Source organism: Littorina saxatilis, linkage group LG14 (genome assembly GCF_037325665.1).
Source record: "Littorina saxatilis isolate snail1 linkage group LG14, US_GU_Lsax_2.0, whole genome shotgun sequence".
Taxonomy (NCBI): domain Eukaryota; kingdom Metazoa; phylum Mollusca; class Gastropoda; order Littorinimorpha; family Littorinidae; genus Littorina; species Littorina saxatilis.
This window is the reverse complement of record NC_090258.1, coordinates 5,475,447-5,498,547: the sequence shown is the minus strand read 5'-3', so window position 1 is coordinate 5,498,547 and position 23,101 is coordinate 5,475,447. Positions and strand designations below refer to the sequence as shown.

At 42.5% G+C, this 23,101-nt stretch overlaps 2 protein-coding genes across 3 annotated transcripts in view; both read left to right on the top strand.

The window, feature by feature from the left end:
• The window catches only part of LOC138946972 (mucin-like protein), a 254,265-nt gene that overhangs the window by 98,567 nt on the left and 132,597 nt on the right, over positions 1–23,101 (top strand). For both annotated transcript variants that reach the window (XM_070318397.1, XM_070318396.1), the window contains exon 5: positions 8,992–9,125. In XM_070318397.1, the coding sequence (XP_070174498.1) occupies positions 8,992–9,125 (134 nt within the window). The remainder of the gene's footprint in view (positions 1–8,991; positions 9,126–23,101) is intronic.
• On the top strand, positions 1,188–5,596 carry LOC138946975 (uncharacterized). Its single transcript, XM_070318399.1, has 2 exons — positions 1,188–4,702; positions 4,987–5,596. Exon 1 carries the CDS (start codon positions 1,330–1,332, stop codon positions 4,276–4,278), a length of 2,949 nt encoding a protein of 982 aa, XP_070174500.1. The 5' UTR covers positions 1,188–1,329; the 3' UTR covers positions 4,279–4,702; positions 4,987–5,596.

Sequence of the window (23,101 nt, the reverse complement as noted above, 5' to 3'; positions counted from 1 at the left end):
TTGTTCAGATTTGAAACTCATGCTAAATCTCTGGGATGGGAAGAGACAAGGTGGATCACGTACTTGTCTGCTCTTTTAGAGGGCAATGCATTAAACCTATACCATAGCCTTGCTGCTGCTGGTGAACTAACATACCAATGTTTGAAAGAAAACTTGCTGAAGAAATTTCAGTGCACGTCTGAAACATTTAGACAAAAGCTCCGAAATATCCGTCCAAGTGAAAAGGAACCGTTCCAAACTTTTGGGATTGAGTTACGACGATTGTTTGATCGTTGGGTTGCGCTATCTGACATAACCACAGATGTTGAAGGTCTAGTGAACTTGATCCTGGGAGAACAATTCCTTGAAAGCGTATCAGCTGACTTAGCAACTTTCATTCGAGAACGAGGTCTAGTGACTTTGGATGAAATGGTCAAAGCTGCCGAAAGCTATCGCTTAGCGAGACCTGGGAAAAACTTGTCACGAAAGTCGGGACCAACCATTTTTTCTGCAGGTTCTTGTAGTCACGAAGAGTACGCTGCAGCTGCTTTTTCACAAAGCAATAATCGGAGAGGTGGTCCGCAGTCTCGGAGGTTTGGTTCCAGTTTTGCTGGTCGTACACAAGGTAACTGGAGCTATGGCAGAGGTACGTCTGATGCTCAGGCACAGTCACAAGGTGATACATACTATCCTCGTGGAAGTAGACGCAATCGTACTGGTAGTCGCAGGGGTGGTTTGTTCCGGAGCGGAGATACTTGTCTGTTGTGTCATGGAAAAGGACATTGGGCAGCTCAGTGTCCCCGACGGACACACCCTCAGAACCCGTGTATGATTTGTGGGATTGACTGCCATGACAGGAGGTCTTGTCCGCACTATCTGATTGATTCAGGTTTATACAAGCGGGTCGAGTCAGGAAATGCTGTTGTCGCAGACATTGGTTGTTCGGTTACTCAGGCTGTGGGAAGTCTGAATCTTGATCACGGTTGTGTCAACAACGTTGCGTGTTCGGTACTCCGTGACACGGGTGCTACGATATGTGGAGTGCGCAGTCGGTTAGTGGCAAAGGACCAGTTTGTGGATGGAAGCGTCGCCTGTAAGACGTTTGGCGGAGAGATACATACATATCGCCAAGCGAAAGTGATGGTTCAGTCCTCTTACTATTCAGGAGAGTTACTTTGCTGTGTTCTGGAGGATCCTGTCGCAGATTTGATCATAGGGAACATTCCGGGGATATCGGAAAAGGTGACAGAGTGTTCTCCTATTCTGGAGAGGGTCGCAGCTGTGACTACTCGAGCGCAGGCAAAGAGACGAGATCTCCCTCAGAAGCCTTTGGTAGAGGTAATTGAGGATATGGCTGTGTCACGTGATGAACTCATTCGGTTCCAGACTGAAGATTGCAGTCTAAAGGGTTGTTTCTCACTTGCAGTGAGTGGAGAATTGAAGTCTGTAGGAACGGCGACATATTCTTTCTACAAAGAAAATGGTATTTTGTACAGGCAATACCAAGCTAAAGACAAAGTTTTTTGTCAGGTGGTGGTTCCAGAGAACTTGCGTTCGTCTGTGATGGTGACTGCACATGACCAGTTACTGGCGGGACATTGTGGCGTTCGGAGAACGTTGACGAGAATTCTTACCAAGTTTTTCTGGCCAGGTGTTTCGGCTGACGTGACTAGGTATGTGAAAAGCTGTGATATTTGTCAGAAGACAGTGTCGAAAGGGAAGGTGTGCCCTGTCCCACTGGTGGCCATGCCACAGATATCAACTCCGTTTGAGAGAGTTGCCATCGACCTTGTGGGTCCACTTTCTCCACCTTCTGAAGAAGGCCATAGATACATTCTAACCTTGATTGATTTGGCTACAAGATTTCCGGAGGCTGTTCCTATGAAGGAAATCACGTCAGTAGCTGTGGCTGAAGCTCTTTTGTCCATCTTCGCAAGGTTGGGTTTTCCAAAAGAGATTTTGTCTGATCAAGGTTCGCAGTTCAACTCTGAACTCATGAAACAGTTTCATGCGTTGTGCGGTACGCATGCTGTGCGAACTTCGCCATATCATCCACAGGCGAATGGGACTGTAGAGAGATTTCATGGAACTCTGAAAGCGATGTTGCGGAAAGTTGTCCATACGCAGCCGAAGGCATGGCATCGCTATTTGCCAGCGTTATTGTTCGCATGCAGAGAGCTTCCATCTGAGAGTACAGGATTTAGCCCTTTTGAGCTTATGTTTGGTCGTTCGCCCAAAGGTCCCATTTCTTTGATAGCAGATTCGTGGACTCAGGGTCCAAATGCTGAAGATGCTCAGGCAAAACCCATCTACGCGTATCTATTTGAACTACAGAACATCATTGCAGAAACGTGTGAGTTAGCAAAACAAAACTCAGCAGAATCTTCCAAAAGAGGGAAGAAATACTTTGATCAACGTGCGAGGCAGCGCACTTTTGATGTTGGTGACGAGGTGTTAGTCTTACTGCCTACTAATACCAACAAACTATTGATGACATGGTCTGGTCCATACCAAGTTCAGGAATGCTTGCATCCGGATTACAAGATCCTGGTGAGAGGTCGTTCAAAGATCTTTCACGCTAACATGTTGAAACAGTATGTGCGACAAGGCATGAGTGCTGTTGAGACAGAGCAAGAGTATGATACGTCAGTGTCAGCGGGAAAGTGTGTTTCTTGGAACACTATCACGACTTTCAGGGGTGAGACAGTCTCTGATAAGTTCCATGAAAAAGCAAAGAAGACTGTTCTACCAGTCTACGGACCGGAGAAACCTCCATTGATTGTAGGTGATACCATTGCTGTGGTACAAGAAGAAGATGATTTTACTTCGTTACCTACCTTGCCGGCTCCCATGTCGTCTTCCATGAAAGATGAAGACATATCGTCTATAGACTTTGACAAAGGTCTCTCAGAGGTGCAGAAATCGAGTCTGCATGAGGTATTTTCTGAGTTTACTCAGATTTTGACGACTTTGCCAGGTTCGTTCAATGGAGATCTTTTTCTTGATGTTGATTTGACCACTGATGTGCCAGTACGACGACGTGCATATGATTTACCATTCTCTTCGAAGGAAGTGGTTGAAAGAGAATTGCAGACTATGATCGACTTAGGAGTGATTGAAAAGTCCAAATCTGCATACTCAGCTCCAGTTGTTTTGGTAAAAAAGAAAGATGGTGCTTGTCGATTTTGCATTGACTACAGAGCTTTGAACAAGGTAACTGTGTTTGACGCAGAACCAATCCCAGATGTTGATGAACTCTTTACGAGGCTTGCTCATTGTTCGTACTTCACTCGCATTGATCTCACAAAGGGGTACTGGCAGATTGTTGTAAACCCCGTTGACAGGCATAAAACGGCGTTTGCTACGCACATGGGTTTGTACCAATGGATCAGGATGCCTTTTGGCCTTGTTTCGGCTCCAGCAGTGTTCGCTCGTATGATGCGAATGTTGAGGCTTCAGGAAGTCTCCAGCATGAACTTCTTTGACGACATTTTGGTGCACAGTTGTTCATTTTCTGCCCATTTAAAGCATGTACGGGGAGTTCTACAGAAACTGTCACAGTTCAACCTCACTGCAAAGCCGTCCAAGATTTTGACAGGTTGTCGCAGTCTTGAGTTCTTGGGTCATATTGTGGGAGAGGGAATGCTTCGTCCACAGGAGGAGAAGATCCAGAAGATTCTGGCGATTCCTACTCCTACCACCAAGAAGCAGGTTCGATCTCTGTTGGGGTTGTTGAGCTTCTATCGGAGGTATGTGGCGGGATTCGCAACTCTCACAGCACCGATCTCAGATCTCGTCAAAGACTCGAGTGGTCGAACCATCCAGTGGACGCCTGCATGTGAGACTGCTTTAGCAAGTATGAAGCAGATCTTTTCTGAGTTCCCAGTTTTACAATTGCCAAAACTGGACCAGTCTTTTGTTCTCCGGACTGATGCCAGTGGAGTTGGTTTGGGTGCGACTTTGATGCAGGACTTGGAAGGTACACTTCACCCAGTTGCCTTTGCAAGCAAGAAGTTGTTGCCACGGGAAACCAGGTACAGCACGATTGAAAGGGAGTGTCTGGCAATTGTGTGGGCTGTTGCAAAGTTCTCCAAGTTCCTATGGGGAGTGGTCTTCGTCTTGCAGACAGATCACAAACCACTGGCGTACATTCAAACGTGTCGTTTCAAGAACGCGAGAGTTTTGCGTTGGTCACTCTCGTTGCAAGAGTACAGGTTCACAGTTGAACCGATACCGGGAACACGGAACGTGTTTGCCGATTTGTTGTCACGTTCAAATCATGACCAGTCTGTTCCCTAGGGGAAACTGGTATGAAGATTGCAGTTCAGTGTAGTAGTTACCCTCTTTTACCTGTTAGCCTAAAGAAAAAATAACCTCGGTCGGTTATTTTTTTTTCGGGAGGAGGGGGTAATGTGACAAACGGATTTGCACATAGTGTATATTGGAGTTATGTGACGCAGGTGTACAAAGTTTCATGGGCCACGAACTTTGAGTAGACACCGCACGGTGAGATGTCGTTGACGCAATGCAGTGGGATGTGACCAATCAGAGAGGAGTATTGACTGAGGTCACGTTTGTAGATAGATTAGACAGCAGAGCTTTGCAGACTATCGACAGGAGAAGAAGTGTCTCCTGATTGTAAAGTTTCTCACCGGGCGCTGGAGGTCGTTTGGGGACTCGTGCCGCGGTATTGAATCGGTAGATTCAGCTGCTGTGTTTACAGGTATTTATTGAATTGATATTTTGCTCGGAGATATTATTTTGCTCGGAAATATTGACTTGAGAAATGACCGGGAGAGTCATGTGTGAATTAGCTGAAAAGTGTGCGTTGATGTCAGCCATTGTTGAAAAGGGAATGTTTACATGTTTTTCGGAAATGAAGTCGCTTATGAGTAAGCGGGTGTATATACTGTAACCGCATAAGTTAGTTGACGGTAGTGATAAAGAATGTCATAAAAGTTTATTCAAGTATGGAGACTTATGGTAGTTTAAACTTGTGTATTTTAGCATCCCGGGCCGAGTGGGTCGCGGAAGTATCCCGGGCCGAGAGGGGTCGCGGAAGGGGAACGAGACGGGAGGTTCTACCCTCACGCTCCAGCCGTGAGCTGTGGGAACGCAGAAGGGGAGACAGCGTGAAGCGCTGCAAAACGGGAACCCCGTCCCATTCCACCACACGAGACAGTTGTGTGGGTGGGGTGAAGCAGTGCGTGCCACTGTATATTGTGAGTACGACTGAGAGCAATTAACCAGCGTGATAGCTGTACAGAGATACGTTTCCCGAGTGAATAACCATGAGACGTCGAGCGTCGTGGTTTTTGTCATCTGTGTGTAGCAGAAGTGAATATTGACAGAAGTATTGCTTGAGGCAATGACTTCGTGTGTTTTGAGACAGACGGGCTTTCACGGAACAAAGCCTAAAGTGTTATACGTGTGTGCACGTGAACTGTAGACTGCATGACAAAGTAATATGTATGTAATTTTGTGCAGTTAGATTTCTGTGTGTTAACAGAAATAGAACTTTCATGTTGAGCGAAAGTGATCTGTAGAATGGATGTATAATAATATGTTTATGTTGTGTTATTGAACATTCTAATAGAGGTGCAGGGGCAAAGGGCTATACTGTGTTCTTGTCTTTGTGCCTGGTTGGAGTGTTGTGTGTGTGTGTGTGTGAAGGCTAGATAGTAAACAGAGAGTAGCATGCACAATTTCTGATAGGAGTGAATAGACATACATACAGACATACACACGTAAATTCCAGCCGTAACAGTCTGACAGAAAAGAAGAGAGTTACAGAGAGGTGCAGTGTCTGACAGAAAAGAAGAGAGTTACAGAGAGGTGCAGTGTCTGACAGAAAAGAAGAGAGTTACAGAGAGGTGCAGTGTCTGACAGAAAAGAAGAGAGTTACAGAGAGGTGCAGTGTCTGACAGAAAAGAAGAGAGTTACAGAGAGGTGCAGTGTCTGACAGAAAAGAAGAGAGTTACAGAGTGGTGGTGCAAGTTTACTTCTTGTGACCTTCTTTCTTTTTTTGTGTTGTCCAAGTAAGCTTCTCAGCGAGTGTGATCCTCTCTATCTCTTCTTATTGCCAACAAAAATTCAGCTAAGACTGTTTAGGGTGAGCATAGGTCCCTGGGGTGAGGAACTAGGATTCGTTTGGTCGGTTCGTTGTCAAGCAACATCATTGGAGACACTGACCAAACCTGCACTGTATAGCTGCCAGATCTCACGTGCTTGTCACGCTCAAAAGTTAGTAAAAAGACCAAAACCGTGCGACAGACAGCACCACCCCGTATATTCAAGGCTATACCGAGCGTGCGACGCCTTACCTGTTCAATTTCAAACGAATCCTAGTTCCTCACCCTAAACAGTCTTAGCTGAATTTTTGTTGGCAATAATAAGAGATAGAGAAGATCACACTGACCAAGGCTCGCGTCTGCTTTAATTTGCTTTCGGTTAGAGTTGAAGCGCACGGCACTGAATTATGCCACCGAAAAAAGCTAAAGCCTGCCCCCCCCCCCCCCCCCCCAAAAAAAAAAAAAAGCTGAGGCGTTTTGAACAGCATCGTGTGCTACATTAGGGCCAAGAACATGGGAAAACACGCCTAGCAATAGCATCACTCTGGAAAATGACAGCGCCAATGACAGTCTCGCCGCTGAAACCTCCACAATCACGGAAAGTAAAGTTTCCTGTTGTCGCACAGACGGTCTTTTAATAAGGTTTAACTATTCATGGCTGACCCTGTAGTTGGTTAGAATTTGACAGCAAAGAGACCAGGTAAACTTTTGTTTTGTCGAATATGTCAAGAAAAAGCTCTGTCGGGAAATCATGCAGTTTGTGTGCCAATCAAAGTAAGAGTGCTGAAGTTTTTGGTTGCTTTATCGTTTGTTTGTTTAATTTGTGTGTGTGTCCTGTTTGAAAAAAAAGTAATAAAACAATAGACGCACACAATGTTGGTGCATATATTGATATGTGTGTGTGATCATGATTTTGTGTTTTGCACAAAATTATAATGTCCTATTAAAATGGCTGAAAGCAGTCAAATGTCCTGTTGATGCCGAAGAGCTCAGGACATTAATTTTGTCCTATAGGTATGAATTTGTGGCAATCCCTTCCATTTTGTGTTTGAAGTAAAAGAAGACTTTGAAGTCCAACAAGGCATTGTTTTACGGAAGTTGTTCTGATGATTTCATGAACAGAAATCAATTCACGTTATATAGCTTTATTTTCTCTCACTTTTATTGGTATTTGATGATTAATTTGAAGAAACTAAATGAGTCTAAACCCTGATTGACATTATGTCTTCAAACATTATGTATTCCGCCATACGTCCTCAAAATGTGGCGACTTTTAGTCTCAGAACGTGTCTTGTATAATCACGAGGCCATACCTTTCTTATTCATCCCCCTTTCAACCAGAGTGACTCATGCATGTTATAGTCTTTCCAAACCTCTCATAGCAAGTAAGTAAATTCCATAAAAAAAACTACGGGTCATAAAAAAACCTAGGCAGTTGCATTTAAATGCAGATCTTTGTGATGAGGCCGTTTATTACAAAACCAGTTATATGACTGGAAAGGCCATTCATTCTCCTACCATATTCAACAAACAGATCGGATTTTAACACAGAACCTAGAACACACACACACCCCTAAATCAAATTCACAAAAGTGAGGTTCCTGAGTTAAAATCAACAAAATCAGAAAAGCTAAAAAGCAACTAGTTTTGAATGCCATTGATTTAGCTCAGATTTGTTTCATAACCCACACCGTCGCTTTAAACTGTCAGGAACGGGTAGTTCATGATGTGTTAGGTGAATGTGAGTGCCTCTGCGAGTGTTTGCGTGAGTATATGCGTGGGTCAGGGTGTGTGTGTGGTGTTTGAGTGTGTGTGTATGCGTTTGTGTGTGTGAGTGTGTGTGTGTGTGTGTGTGTGTGTGTGTGTGTGTGTGTGTGTGTGTGTTTGGCAAATACAGCATCACTGATGTATCAAATGACTTGCGATTCCGTGTGTATTTCACATGTATCACTAAATGTCTGTGAAAATTTGAAGCCAATGCTTTAAGTGTTCACTGAAATGTCTCATTACTCGCTAAAAACGGCTTCATTAATGGCTTCTGAGAGGAATTACGTCGTTCAGCATGCCATGGCGTCGTTGATAGACAAGATAGGGGACCAGAACTGACTGTTTTGGATACAGGTTTAATTGTTCTTTCCAATGACATTCAAAAGTTGACACGCACGCACCTCCACGCACATACACTGAGACGCTGACTCACGCACACACTCGCACATTCACTGAGACGCTGACTCACGCACACACTCGCACATTCACCAGCGATAACGTGGGCAATGAAACTAATTTGAGCTAAATCAATGATTGTGATGCTGTACATTTTCCAATACGGAGGGACTTTTTTTCCTATCCAGACGTTGCCGAGGTTCGCTACAACACAGTTTTGACTGTTTTATTTCTTTGTGAATTTTAACAAAATCCAGACCGTTTGCAATTAGTGATATTTGACATACATGTATTAACACAGGACACATCAATGAATATAATATTTTGGCTGGGTAGTCCATTAATCGACAGAGAGTCGTGTATGATCGAATTTAAGTGGACAAATATGCTTGAATGAGGACAGATCTATAGCAAATCGGTTCGTATATTCGTGGACGTGTATATTTCTCGTTGAAAATCACACATAGTATATATACTAGATGTTTACCTTATTCAATCCCAGAACTATAAATTTAAGCTGTTAGTGGTTCCAAAGATACACATTCTGCTATGAATGGAGGACACTTACCGTGATGTTGGCGGTAACGGTTTGTTTACACAGAGCGTCGGCGCGCTCTCGGTATAACTGAATATGTGGCGTTAGCACGCAAAGCCAAACATTAGTACAAATATTCAATTGTTGTTTTCTGTCAGCTTATTTACACAATATTCTTTCCTGTAACAACAAACGAAATGCAAACACAAAAACGTGACCATTGAATTGTGTTTTTTTGCGAAGGCCCTGTCTTCCACTTCGGTGGATTGAATGAAGATAAGAAACTGAGTGCAGAGAGAGCGTCTCGGTTCCATACTACCCCTGTGAAGATTGACGAAGGCCTTCCTGTGGGAATTCGCAAATTCAAGTACATTCATGTAAGAAATACTTTTTTTTAACTCTCTCTCTCTCTCTCTCTTTCTCTCTCTCTCTTCCCCAACTAAAACATTCCCGTGTCATTTCATTCAAACTGTCTATGCAGTTAAAGGCATTCGACTTGGCTATCTGGCACTTCTTTCGGATTAAACACGACTTTTACAGGGGTCACGTGACCGCTGCCCAAAATCGACCTGAAAAAACACGCCCGTAAAGTAACATTTAAAAATCGACTTAAGTTCTTAATAGGCTAATTTGGCAGACGAACCGAAAGTCAAATCATTTGTCTCTGCATAACAGTTGGTTTTATTTGACTATCTTGCGTATTTATTGTATTCCTACTGCATTCCTACTGACCCGGACCAGACGATCATCACCTGTTCCCTCGAGCTGGCTTCTAGCTCATCAAAGCCAAAGGAGAAGATGAGCCAAGAAGACCAACAGAAGGAGAAGATCACGACCTTCCTGTCCGATCCAGACATACTCAAGGTCATATCTAAAGCTGTGGCATCCCAGGTGATCGCGGAGTTTCGCAAGGAGCTGGGCGACCTCAAGGCGGAAGTTGCCTATTGCCGTGCTGAGGTGGAGAAGCGGGACAGCGAGATTGTCCAGCTCCGGGAGAAAGTGGATGACTTGGAACAATACAGTAGAAGAAACGGAATTCGTATCAACAACATCCCGGAGCTGGACAAGGAAGACACCAACAGTGTGGTCAAGGCTGTCGGGAAGTCTGTCGGCGTTGACCTTACTGACGCCATGATAGACATATCTCATAGAGTTGACAGGAGGCCTGGCCCAGGAGAAACATACAGCAGGGCTATCATATGTAAGTTTACTTCATACAGGTTCAAGCCCACTCTTATGAACAAAAACAAAAACTTGTCCCAGACCGACCCAAGAGAGATCTTTACTGATAGTGCTTCGCGAGCTGCCCGGACGCCCACCCCAAAGCTCTTCATCAATGACGACCTGACTCAGGCTCGATCAGAATTAGCCACCAAAGCCAGACAAATGAAGAGGGAGAAGAAACCCAAAGACACGTCGGTGCGAGACGGTGTCTTCTTTCCTAAGCAAGGCAGTGTAGTTCCGAGAGTCACTACCATGCGAGGCCTCTTTGCTCTTCTTTAATTTTGTAACTTTGCAATCAGCTTGCTTCCGTTGCTATGTTCCAGACTTTTCTTCCTTGAGTTTAATGCAGTAGCAATCGTCTATTGTAATATAATATGGAATGGATTTACATATGTTCTACTGATACTTTGCATTGGTACGTGGAATATGTATCCACTCTTGTTTACACTTATGTTCATGATCGTCGCTGTTTATTTTGTTTTTCCTTGTCCTTGCTCACACTGTTCTTCATGCATGTCGTCAAATGACTATACACATTATGCTGACAGACAGACAACGCGCAGCGGAGACGTCGCCCCACACTCCAGGCTCTGTTTTGTTTGATTTTCTGCAGCGAAGTGTGACCTAAATGGGTGGGTGTAGTTTCACGCAATACAGGGCCAGTGTGGGGAATTACCTCCCCGTTGTGACAGCGCTTTCTACTTATAACATATCTTTCTTGAATGTGAGAAATATCCAATCGTTTCTTGTTGTGTTTCTTGTTTTGGTTACGCTGGCTTGTCTCTCTCTCTCTCTCTCTGTTCTTGTTTTTATTCCCTATACAAAAGCAAAAATGTTGCGAGTGTAATTGTTACCATACAGCTGTGAATTACACTTGCGCTCTTGGAATCTTGCTTTGTCACTCTTCAGGCGTACCCCCTACTGATTTTTTCATGTTTACGTTTCTTACTGCGTATATTGTTATTTGTTTCTTGTTGATTATAAGTGGAAACGTCCACCCAAATCCCGGACCAGACATAAAAAGGTCGAATGGCCTCGCTATGGTTCATGTAAATGTACGTAGTCTTCAGCACAAGGTAAATGAGCACAAGCAGTTTGGCTCAGCTCATAACAGAACCAACTAGAGTAACCGAAATGTCATCGACTATTATTGATATTGTATTAACTCCCTGTCCAAATTTAATAGATTGAGTTGGTGTCCTTCAACCTGTATGCAGTGATCACTCTTGTCCATTTGTTTATTTGAAATATGACCTACCTTCGTGCCATTCATTTAAGAGAACATCATATAACTAATCCAAAATTGACGTTGATAAATGTATGCAAGATTTAAACAATGTGGATTGGAACAGCATAGTTGAATTAGATTCAATCAATGTTTCGGCTGTAACCTTTTCAGACAAAATAATGATGATTGATAAAGAATGTAATCATTGTATGCCCGTTGTTAAGATTGTGAAAATGAAGGAAAACGATGCACTGTGGATTACAGAGGCAATTGAAAAGAATATACACAAAAAGCAATTAATTCACGCGTTAGCCAAGCGTCTAAACTCTGTGTGGTGTTCGGATCTCTTTCGACAGTTGAGACATGACTTGACAGATTCCGTAAGAAAAGAAAGGAGGATTACATTAAACAATTGTCACCTAACACTTTTGGAAATAAGGACTGGTGGAAGATAGTCAATTCTTTCTTGAATAAGAAAGGAGTTAATTCCAACGACATTCAACCAATTGAATGTACCGGAGTTATTTATTATTCTGCAGAGGATAAAGCTGAAGTTTTTAACGAAACATTTATACAACAATCCAATGTAGATGGACAAGACGGTGACATTCCTCCAGTAGAAGAACAGTCTACTTCCATTGCTCCTCTCATTATCAGTGCTGAAATGGTATATGATGTTTTAAGGATCCTTGATGCTCAAAAGGCAGCAGGTCATGATTTAGTGCACAATGAACCTTATTATGTCTGCTGGAATAACTTCAGAACCATTGACAACTGTATTTAAAAGATCTCTAGCTGAGGAAAATTTTTCAAAAACCTGGTAACTAGCTCACATTAAAGGCACAGTAAGCCTCCTGTAAACCATCACAGATACTGTCAGGCTTTTACACACAGTACAAACACCCTTTCATTTACACACTCACCGCTTGAGAACATCCTAGGTGCCCTCCGTAAAGAGCGAGCAATTTTCAAACTTTCAACATTTCGAATCGTACTGATCTTGTCTTGATGAAAAAAGAATTATTTCATGATTAAAGAATGTTTGTGTAACAAGCTGTCAATTTATTATTTAGATTTTAAAAGTTAGGTCTAGCGCCAAAACGCACCACGGTCCAATTGTGTGAAGAGACAATCCGCAAAATTAATTCTTTGAAAATTGCTCACTCTTTACGCAGGGCACCTAGGATGTTCCCATTTTCGAAACAAAAGAACGATAATAGGAACAGATGAACAAATAGATGAACATGAAGAATTACGCATAATTGTGAAAAAGAACGCTCCTCAACAATACAAGTTAAGCTGCTATTTTCATCTTTCAGTACCACAAACACAGGTTATAGTTTGGCTGACATGCAGTTTGAGGGCTGGTAGCGCGCTGGCTTTGTAGCCAGTTGGTCGCTATCAGCGTGGGTTCGATCTCCACGTTCGGCGAGAGATTTATTTCTCGGAGTCAACTTTGTGCAGACTCTCTTCGGTGTCCGAACACCCCCGTGTGCACACATGCGCACGAAAAAGATCCCACGTTCACAGCGAAAATCTCAGGGCTTGAAAAACACGAAGACACGCATGCAGCATCTCTCGTCTCCGATTATCATGATCGTATTTCGATACTTTGACGAGACAAACCCAATGCTGGTGTGTCGAAGAAGACAGCCACAGCGGGCTTGTTCGAATCAAAGTATCACACCACATCTTCAACGTATTACCAATACCTGTCCCAATATAGACCAGTTGGTCTAAGAGGACGTTAAACCCTAATAGTCAGTCATGCAGTTTGGTAGTAATTTTTATTTGTTTTTACATTTGCTGTTTTTCGGGTGACAGTGACTGTGGCAGAGAGTGCCGCTTTTTCTACAAGCGCATCTCTTGGAGCTGCAGGATGTCTGACAGGCGCATTTTGCATACCTCTGACCACCATGGGCGGAATGCTTAGTAGCGATTTTTCTAAAAGAAGAAACGGCTGGGTTTGTATCTTGAAGCTTTAGGATTTGACAATCTGCCTTCTGTAACTGGTTTCTGGAATAAGCAGTATTGACGACGCCGTGCTTTGTAGCGATCATATACGCGCCGTGTTTTGTGATTTTAGACACGACTCCGGGGATATTTCTGGCGTCGAGTCGACCCCTGTCGAACTCAGACACTGGAAGTAGGACACAGTCCCCGACGTTTAGGGAGGGTTGTTTGGCATTGCTTAAAGACAGCATTTGAGCGCTACTTTTTTCTTGGCCAAGTGAAGCCTCCGCTCGGCACGCCCTTATCTTCTTCATGTGTTCAGCAACTGTGGGGTCATCAGACGTGAACGTGACTGTCTCTTAAACATTTTCACTGAAGTTGCATTTCTTATCTGTTGGGGGAAGGAGTTCCAGAGAAACGCTCCCGAGAAGGCTAAGCTCGATTTGTAGAGGTCTATGCGAGGTATAGGAGGGATGATTTTTGGGGACAAGAGAGAGAGAGAGAGAGAGAGAGAGAGAGAGAGAGAGAGAGACAACACACACACACACTTGCCCATTACGAGTAATCGGCTGCCGATTCCGCGTAATCGGCTGCCGATTCCGCGTAATCGGCTGCTGAATTCGCGAAATAGGCAAATTTTAGAGGCGTTTACGCGATTTCGGCAAAACGCTGCCGATTTCACGTATTGGGCAGCGTTTTGCCGATTACGCGAAATGGGCAAAAATGTTGCCCATTACGCGGAATCGGCAATTACGTGAATTCGGCAATATATATTGTATGGATCTGTCTTTGTAAAATATACTGTACAGAAAAGAAAGAAAAATCTGCACAAATCTCGTGGTTCTCTTGTCAAGTAGTAGGAACAGAAAACCCCCAGAAAAACTGTGTTCTGTCTTGCAAGATATACTTCACTAAATGTGTACAGTATTCTTCCTTTTTTTATATCAATTGCCTCCCTTGATTTTTATTTGTAAAAAATTCTGAGAAAAAAAGCTTTCTACTTAAAAGCAGTGCAATCAAGAAAATGGGTACAACCTGTGTGTATACAATTATTCCTTATTATTTTCATTTAATTGAGGATGTCACCACGCAGTTTTACTGATTTAAAAAAAATCGCTTCAAATTATCTCCCTTGAACAAACACTTCTTTTTACAATTTGTTTACACGAAGAGGTAGTTTTAAGGGTATATACAAGAAACAAATATTGCAACCTTAGATGTATTTACATTTGGACTAATTCCATTAAAAAAAATAAAAAATTCAAACTATCTTCTAAGTGATCAATCCAAAATAAAGCAGATCTTGGGGCTGTGCACAACCTAATAGGATTGAACACGAAAGTCGTACCCAAGAATCGTCAAATACTTTTGCTAACAGCTATACTTAAACATAAGAAAATAATTATGATCTGCATCTCTTGTTATGAAGATAATGGCATTGGTCCACCGACGTGCATGCCATATATGCTTTACTGTGCTCTCTCTCTCTCAATGGTCTTTCTCTGGCTAACTCGATTCTGAGGAGATAAAAGAAAACACATTCAGTACAAGCTGTAAAAAAAAACACCAAAAAAACTAGTATTACTTAAAGTAGCTGCTGGTTTCTAAGTATTTGATTGAAGGCGCAATCCGACTTGTAAGAAATTTGCCCGACTGTCGCAGATTTGGTCAGGTAATTGCATGGAGTAAAACCATGACTCAATAGGAAGGTTTCCGACAGTTATCTCTCTGAGGTTTTGGGTGCGTGCCCCTTGCGGGGGCAAAAAACATCGAGGTCACAAGCAGGGTCAAGGGGAAGGTAGGCTGGGCGGACAGGAGTATGACGGCTTACTAGTGCCAAAACCTGGTGTTACCCATTATCACGTGATAATTACTAATTAACGCTGTCAGTTACTAATGTTCACGGGAAAATTACTCATTTTTAGTTTCGGCACTAGCAATCCGTCAGGAAGTGAGCCAAAACTAAAAATTAGTAATTAACAGGTGAAAGTTAGTAATTTTTCCGTAAGCCGTCATACAGGAGACTACAATAGGAAGGTTTCCGACAGTTATCTCTCTTTGAGGTTTTGGGTGCTTAGAGAGTACTGTACCCCTTGCGGGGGCAAAAAACATCGAGGTCACTAGCAGGGTCAAGGGGAAGGTCGCTGGGCGGACAGGAGACTATTTGGTAACATACAAACTGCATTATTCTAAGTCTGCGAGAATACATCGGCGTTACTTTTTAAAAACTTTTCTTTTGTGTGTGTGTGTGCATGTTTTAGTGCCAAAAATGAATAGGCTGAGTGCTCTCTCTGCAAAACTTGTGTGAAGCTTCAGGCAGGTTTCATGGTATTAGGCCATTTTGATAGTCTCAGATTTGCTTAGTCTTTTAAATCCATATCTGTGAGAATCTGCTGTATTTGTTGTATTAACATGCAAACTAGTTGTTGTTTAAATACTTTTTTGAAAATAAAAGTTGAAATTTTTGATAATGTGTTTATTTATGCGCGTGTGAATGGTGGCGATCGTCAAAATACGGACGGATGAATTTACTTTTGCCACAGCATCACTAAACAAAGAACTAAATTCCAACACATACATGCACAAGTATCAATGCTGTGGTGGTTGAGAGTGCCAGAACACATTGAAATGATTGTTTTTCAACAACAATCGATATCCATAACACAAATTCTAACTTATACTAGCTTCGCAAAAAAAATGTATGGGGATTCGGATCTGTCCGTCCGCATAGCGATATCAAGAGCATCGAAACTAATTGTGATTTCACAGGACAAAAACACAAGTTTACCTAATTTTGTATACTGTAAATACAAGTTTGTGCACCCTTGAAGTGAGTTATAATGTTGCCGAGGTCAATTTGCCCTTGATCGACGCACGGTGACCCGAGTTTCAAAGTTGCGATCCAGTCCGTCTAAACAATGTAACGATCGCCACTTTTTTCTTTTCATTCAAAAACTAACCGTTTGGGGAGGAAGTGACCTCACGTTGTTTTACGTTGACGCTCGCGCTCGACAGAAAAAGACCGCAACAGTTTTTCAGTTAAAAAAATCGCAAAGTAATTACATTTTCTGAGGTTTTCTAGTGTCCGTCTAGTAACAATCGCCACTCTAGCGATCGCCACTGAGTGTTGAAGTCACATTTAACTCCATTTTCGACTGTTTTAAGAAACTATTTTGACGCTCAATCGTCACGTTTCAGTGTCGAAACACGTACTGTGCATTTGCAATCAGCCGGTGTGTCCAAACTGAAATGCGAGTGATGCCTCGATTTGTGGCGATCGCTCACGTGGTTGACGGACAGAAATACCTTCTTAGGGGGTAGGGGAACAGTTACTCCTCCATACAATAATGGTGTTTACAAATGATTGCAAACTTGTCTCTTTATAAACTGTTCAGACATGTCTTCTCTTCAATAATTTTCAGTTTTGCTCGGTTTGTTAATCAGGAGCACCCTGCAGATAATTTTTCATCTGTGACAATGCTCGAAATGTTGACGTAATTCCAATGCCCATATCCTTCTCTTGTTACCTCATCTAGCCAAAACCATTGAAGATAGAAAGACATTTATTGAACAAACTAGATGCACGACACCAGTTTTAACACGTTTTGTTCTTACATGTATATGAAAATATTGATGGCCATGGAATGGTTTGAAAAAAAACACGGTTTTTTCCTTCAAAACGGTCTAGGTCTGCCGGAAGTCGTATTTTTTCAAACCATTCATTTGAAGATCAATATTTTGATATACATACAAGAACAAAACTTGTTAAGAATGATGTGTTGCATATGTTTTGTTCAATAAATGTCTTTCTATCTTCAACGGTTTTGGCTATATGAGCTATATGCATGCATAGGATGACCGTATTGCTTTTTAGCGTTTTCAGGGTATGCCGCTTTGCGCCTGGTTTTTAGATATAAATAAGGACCAGGACTATAAAAAGAATTACTGTTTTTAGTTGTAACAAACTCACTTTGTTGGAAAAACATGTCCTTTGAATTGTGTGCCAACATTTATTTTGTAGAATTTGAGTGTGTAAATAGTAAATTGCTGAACACAATACTGTGAAACCTGCCCCCAGAGCTCTATCAATGGTTTGAAAGAAAAAACATATTATTCCATTTTTGACGTTCTTGTTTCCTTCCCTGTGAAATTTACTGTCCGTAGGTTACTGGATTGTTTTGACAATGTCTGTATGTGAAGCTTCCAAGCACTAGCTTAAGAAATTTCCAAGAAAACCTCAACTATTCATTTTTGTGTGCCTAGTGATGGCTATCCCCCTCAACGACCTAGCACTGCTGAATCCTGATTCTTCCCATTGTTTGATTCTGTAATGAAATTGTGTAGTTGGTAGTTATGTGCCTGCTCTTCTTTGGTGGTGGTGGTGGTGGGGGGGGGGGGGGGGGAGGGGTACCATCAGATCACAAAGTAAGACTTTATTGTAATATGCAGATATTTGTTCAGGTGCCCACCATTTCTACGTTATCACGGAATTAGAACAGGTTCTTTTCTCTAGGTGGGCTACTCACCTACATCACGTTTTATGGTTGGGTTCATGTTAGTTAGCAACATGTTTTCAAATTCTCATTGGGCAATCACGGCTGACACTAAACACAGAACAGGTGGGAAAGACATAATTCAATAACGTGTTAATATCGCTTGTTCTAGCAAATCAGACTTGACAGTTTTCTCAAGGCTTGCACAATTTAAGAGCTTGCCTGTCCCCAATCATTACAATAAGAAACAACATCTAGTATGCATGTATTTTCAGGGTATGAAGGTTTCAATATGATGTCGGTTCTTCTGGAGGCATGGGGAAACACCTTACACAAAGTAGAACATACACAACAAATTACAAACAATTGAGGTCACACCATAGTTGTACTCACAAACAAACAACAGCAATACAATACACAGTCTGCAAACGCCTACATGTTGTTGACACTAGGTGTACAGAAACAAAGAAGCACAGTGCACATTAAGACAGGCTTTGTCAAGTAGACTATTACAGCGAATGAGCAACAGCTGCTGATCCAGACCACCAAATTGACATGGTTTCCCCTCATTCAGTTTGTGATTGTAGTCATATTGACGATGCATGACTTCAGTTTTTCTAAGAAAGTCTCGTGGTGCGATTACGGATACATTCATTGTCACAATTACGACATGCTAATGTCTAACCTGGGTAAACTTCAATTCATGACTTTTTTTCAAACTGGCATAGAAATTATAAGCATACCAGAATTATTTTCCTGTTAGACTGTCTTCTTCTTTTTCTTCTTCTGCGTCGATATTCATAGCTGATCATAGCTATCCTATCGTCAGGTCAGTGGCTGCCATGAAGTCTGCAGTCTTCAGTGTCAGACTGTCAAATTAGATGATATTGTAAAGAAAGTAAGTAACATCTCATGATATTCTAACTTGAATTACATCACCTGTCTACACACTTCCAACGTTGGAAGACATGACACACAAACTCGCAGGGGCGAAAGTTTTTACAAAACTCGATGCGACTTCCGGTTTCTGGCAAATTCCTCTGCAGGAAGAGTCAGCAAAACTGACAACGTTAATTCATGACGCCATTTGGAAGGTTGTACTTCAAACGGTTGCCGTTCGGGATTTCACTCGCACCCGAAATCTTCCAAAGAACCATGGAAGACATGCTTCAAGGCATAGAAGGAGTCGTTTGCTTCATGGATGATGTCGTTGTCAGTGGCGACTCTGAGGCAGAGCATGATGAACGTCTCAGGCAGGTTCTAGAGCGCGTAAGACAGGCGGGGCTCAAGCTGAACAAAGAAAAGTGTGAGTTTCGGAAAACGAAGCTTGACTTTCTGGGTCACACGATCAGCCAAGACGGCATTCAACCTGATCTGTCAAAGGTCAAGGCTATCATAGAGATGACAGAGCCTCAAGACGTGAGCGAGTTGCGTCGGTTTTTAGGGATGGTTAACTACCTCGGTCGGTTCATTCCAAACCTCGCGGACATACTTAAGGCACTGAACGCGCTTCTTCACAAAGATACACAGTGGATCTGGGATAGTGAACAGCGACAGGCGTTCGAACAGGTGAAAACGAGTATCACAGACGCACCAACGCTGGCGTTCTACGAGTTAGCTCGCGAAACAGTCGTGTGTTCAGATGCAAGCAGCTATGGCTTAGGCGGAGTCCTATACCAAGTGTATGAAGGCGAACTCAAACCTCTCGCGTTTTGTTCGCGAACACTCACATCAGCAGAATGCAAGTACGCGCAGATCGAAAAAGAATGTCTTGCTGGGGTCTACGCGTGCGAAAAAATTCAAAGGTATCTTACAGGGTTACCGGAATTCAAGCTGATCACAGACCTTTGGTTCCGCTGATTAACAAAAAGGATCTCACAGACACTCCTTTGCGGTGTCAGCGTATGTTGATGCGACCGATGCGTCACAACGTTGTCGCGGTATACGAACCAGGGATAAATCTGGTTGTGAAAGGCGCCACGCTTAATATTATGCCATATCCATCTTTAAATCATGTTGGTCCAAATCTGTTCCAGATCCAGCTTTTTTGTTGTTCTTTTTATGATCAGTAAAGTTCTACAAGTTTGATAGTTTTTAGATTTTATTTAGCTATTAATTTTACAACAAATATGTGTAAAATAGATTCAAGGTTTATTCAGAATATGCAGGAACATTTTGCTGTAAGAATCTTGTACGCTTCCTGTTCCGGCGCTTCCGGTCTGCCATTTTTCTAAGTATAAGCCACAGTTTCTTGTTCCATCAACATCAGCCATAAACATGACGCACAAAGGCCATCATTGGGTAAATATTGTTCAATTTGTTTCTATTGTTACTTTTCTGTTCAGGAATAATTATATTTGTCTTGTAGTAAGGAAAAGTTTATTTTTTTGTACGTTTTTTGTTATAGCCTTTTACCATGTGGTGTTTTAGTGTTCGCCATGATGTGCGTAGTTTTTACAAAGTTTATTTCACTGTTTAATTAGTGTTCAGTGTGTCAAATTCAAGCAAGAGTGGTATTCTATACATGTTTGCCTTTTATTTAAACTGTTGGTAGTGTATGGAAATGCATTCGTGCCAAAGATAACGCTGCATAGTTATTTTGTTTTTAACCATTTTTCTAGTCAACAGTATGCTTACCTGTAATTCAGAATAAGTCTTTTGGTTAGTTTTGTTATCTCTTTTGTGTGTAAAGTGTGTAAGAGATAAAGGTAATGATCATAGCTCTTTTTCTAAGTTGGTAGAATTCTTATTATCTCCCTTTAAGTGTAATAGAACAGTTTTCAAAATGACAAGTTTCATAGGTTGTTTCCCTTTGTTTTTGTAGTGTCAGTGTAATGTTAGCAGTTACTGTTCATTATTAGTATGGTTGAGTGATTGTTATGTTATATTGTTTTCAGTTTGACGGTGCAGTATGTTGATTAAACATCACAAGTTCAACTACTCATCAGTTCTGCCAGACTTGGTTTGTGCGGCTGTGACACTGGTTGTCGCGGATGCTCTGTCCAGATCTCCACTGGCAGAGACAGAGAGTCTAGAACAGAACACACTTGCAACAGATGTTGAAGTACATGTAGACACGGTTCGCGCATCGTGGTCAGTCTCAGATAAAAGGCTAGAAGCTCTCAAAAAAGCAACACAAGAAGATGTTACGCTTCAAACAGCGTTAGAGTACACACGATCGGGCTGGCCGCAATACAAAGAAGACGTGAAACTTGCGGCTCGTGAGTTTTACAGTATCAAAGATGAACTGAGCGATCATGATGGATTACTAGTCAGAGGGTCAAGGATAGTAATCCCATTCTCCCACAGGAAAGATATTCAGTCTGGGCAAAATTCATGACGGGCATCAAGGCATTCAAAAATGCAGAGAAAGGGCAAACCAGTGTGTTTGGTGGTCAGGCATGGGTCAGGAAATCAAGGAAATGGTGGGGAGGTGTAGACATTGTTTAGAAAGCAAACCAACACAGCGAAAGGAACCTTTGATTACTTCAAAGTTACCTGAGTACCCATTTCAGAAAGTAGGGGTACTAGCATTCAGGGGAGAGAACTACCTGTCATATGTAGACTACTATTCTCGCTTCATTGAGATTGAGCAGCTGTCCAGGGAAACAGCAGAAAAGGTGATCGGCAAGCTGAAAGACTTGTTCTCCAGACACGGTGTTCCAGAAATTGTGGTGTCGGACAATGGTACCCAATTCACGTCGGAAAAGTTTCAAGACTTCAGACACTCGTGGGGCTTCACGCACGTGACAAGCAGTCCACGGTATCCCCAGAGCAATGGTGAGGCGGAACGATCTGTGCAGACGTCCAAAACAATCTTGAAACAACGCGATGTTGCCTTATCCCTGCTATCCTACAGGGCTACCCCAATCCCATCACTTGGTGCAAGCCACGCCGAGTTGGCGTTTGGGCGACAGCTTAGAACTCGTCTCCCAAGTCTCCTCAAATCCCTCATACCCCAAACACCTGTGGCGAAGGATTTTAAAGAACGGGACAGACAAGCAAAGCAGCAACAAAAAGAGAACTATGACCGTAGACATGGTGTCCAGTCTCTTCCCACCCTCGAGCCGGGTGAGACTGTCAAAATAAAGATCGACGGCGAAGACGGATGGCGACAGTCCGGACGTGTAGTTGAGCTGTGTGCCACTAGAACTTACATGGTTCAAACACCGACAGGTATACTGAGAAGAAACAGACGACACCTTAGTCGGGCTCCAACAGGCGAAGAGGTGCAGATTCGAGATGAAACTGTTCCGAAATCTCCTGCGGCAGGTGATTTTGGCGGCGCAGAGACAGTTGAAGAACTTGATCTGCCAGATCCTCCAGATGTTGAAACTTCTCCTGTTCGTACCAGGAGTGGCAGGGAAGTCAAACTTCCACTACGGTTTCAGTGAAAACATTTGTTTCCATACTACGCGAAAGAGTCAGTGTAGTCACTTCCAGTCACATTCACTTTGGTGCGAAGTCCTGGTGCTTTTGTTTAAGTTTTAAGTCAGAGACACTGATGAGAGACTCAGTGCCCTGTTTGAGTCATTGTGTAGTTAAGTGTGCTTACATAACAAGAAATACTTTTAATTTCTGTCGTTAGAAATGTTCAACTTGATTAAAGTAAAAATATTCAACTTAAAAAGAAAAGTGTCCATTTAAAGACATGGTATCATTCATGGCTCGCCGAGACAATACGTTTTGTTCTATTCACGAGTCACGTGTTTCCGCCCAGCACTCTCTGGGAGCTAGCACATGGTGGCTAGAAGACATGTTTGAATCCTGAGTTGAAATTAAAGTTCTAAACTTGAACGGACCCGTTTAGTTATTTATGAGTGCATGGAAAGCATGACATCATGACAGTGTGTGAGTTTGTGTATGTGTGTGTGTGTGTGTGTGTGTGTGTGTGTGTTAATGAACAAGTGTTGAAAAACGTATGTTTACCTTTCTCTGGATCTACCCATTTTCGTAGGCGGAGACTTCTCTGCCGTGACAGCGGCTTCGTTTCCCTGGCAGAATTCAACATCTTGTACAGATCTGCCGGTGATTTTCATTTCCTCCGCTTCGTGAGTCACTTGATCCACAGATTTAACGAACATTGAACGTTCTTTTAGTTCTTGTGACGGAAGTAAAATCACGGAAGTGGGCATTCCTGAGTCCTCTGGTGGTCAAAGTAAATCGCACAAACTTGCAGGGTTTATCACTTTGAAGAAGAACAGCTGGTCGTCGCTGCACCCCCCGCGGGTTAGGGGGAGTCCCATATTGGTTGGGACGAGAAAGAATTTACCCGATGCTACCCAGCATGTCGTAAGAGGCGACTAACGGTTCTGTTTCTCCTTTTACCCTTGTTAAGTGTTTCTTGTATAGAATATAGTCAATGTTTGTAAAGATTTTAGTCAAGCAGTATGTAAGAAATGTTAAGTCCTTTGTACTGGAAACTTGCATTCTCCCAGTAAGGTCATATATTGTA

What these genes read in the sequence shown, in the direction of transcription:
- LOC138946975 (XM_070318399.1), top strand. Translation starts at nt 1,330, where the DNA reads ATGGCTGTGTCACGTGATGAACTCATTCGGTTCCAGACTGAAGATTGC.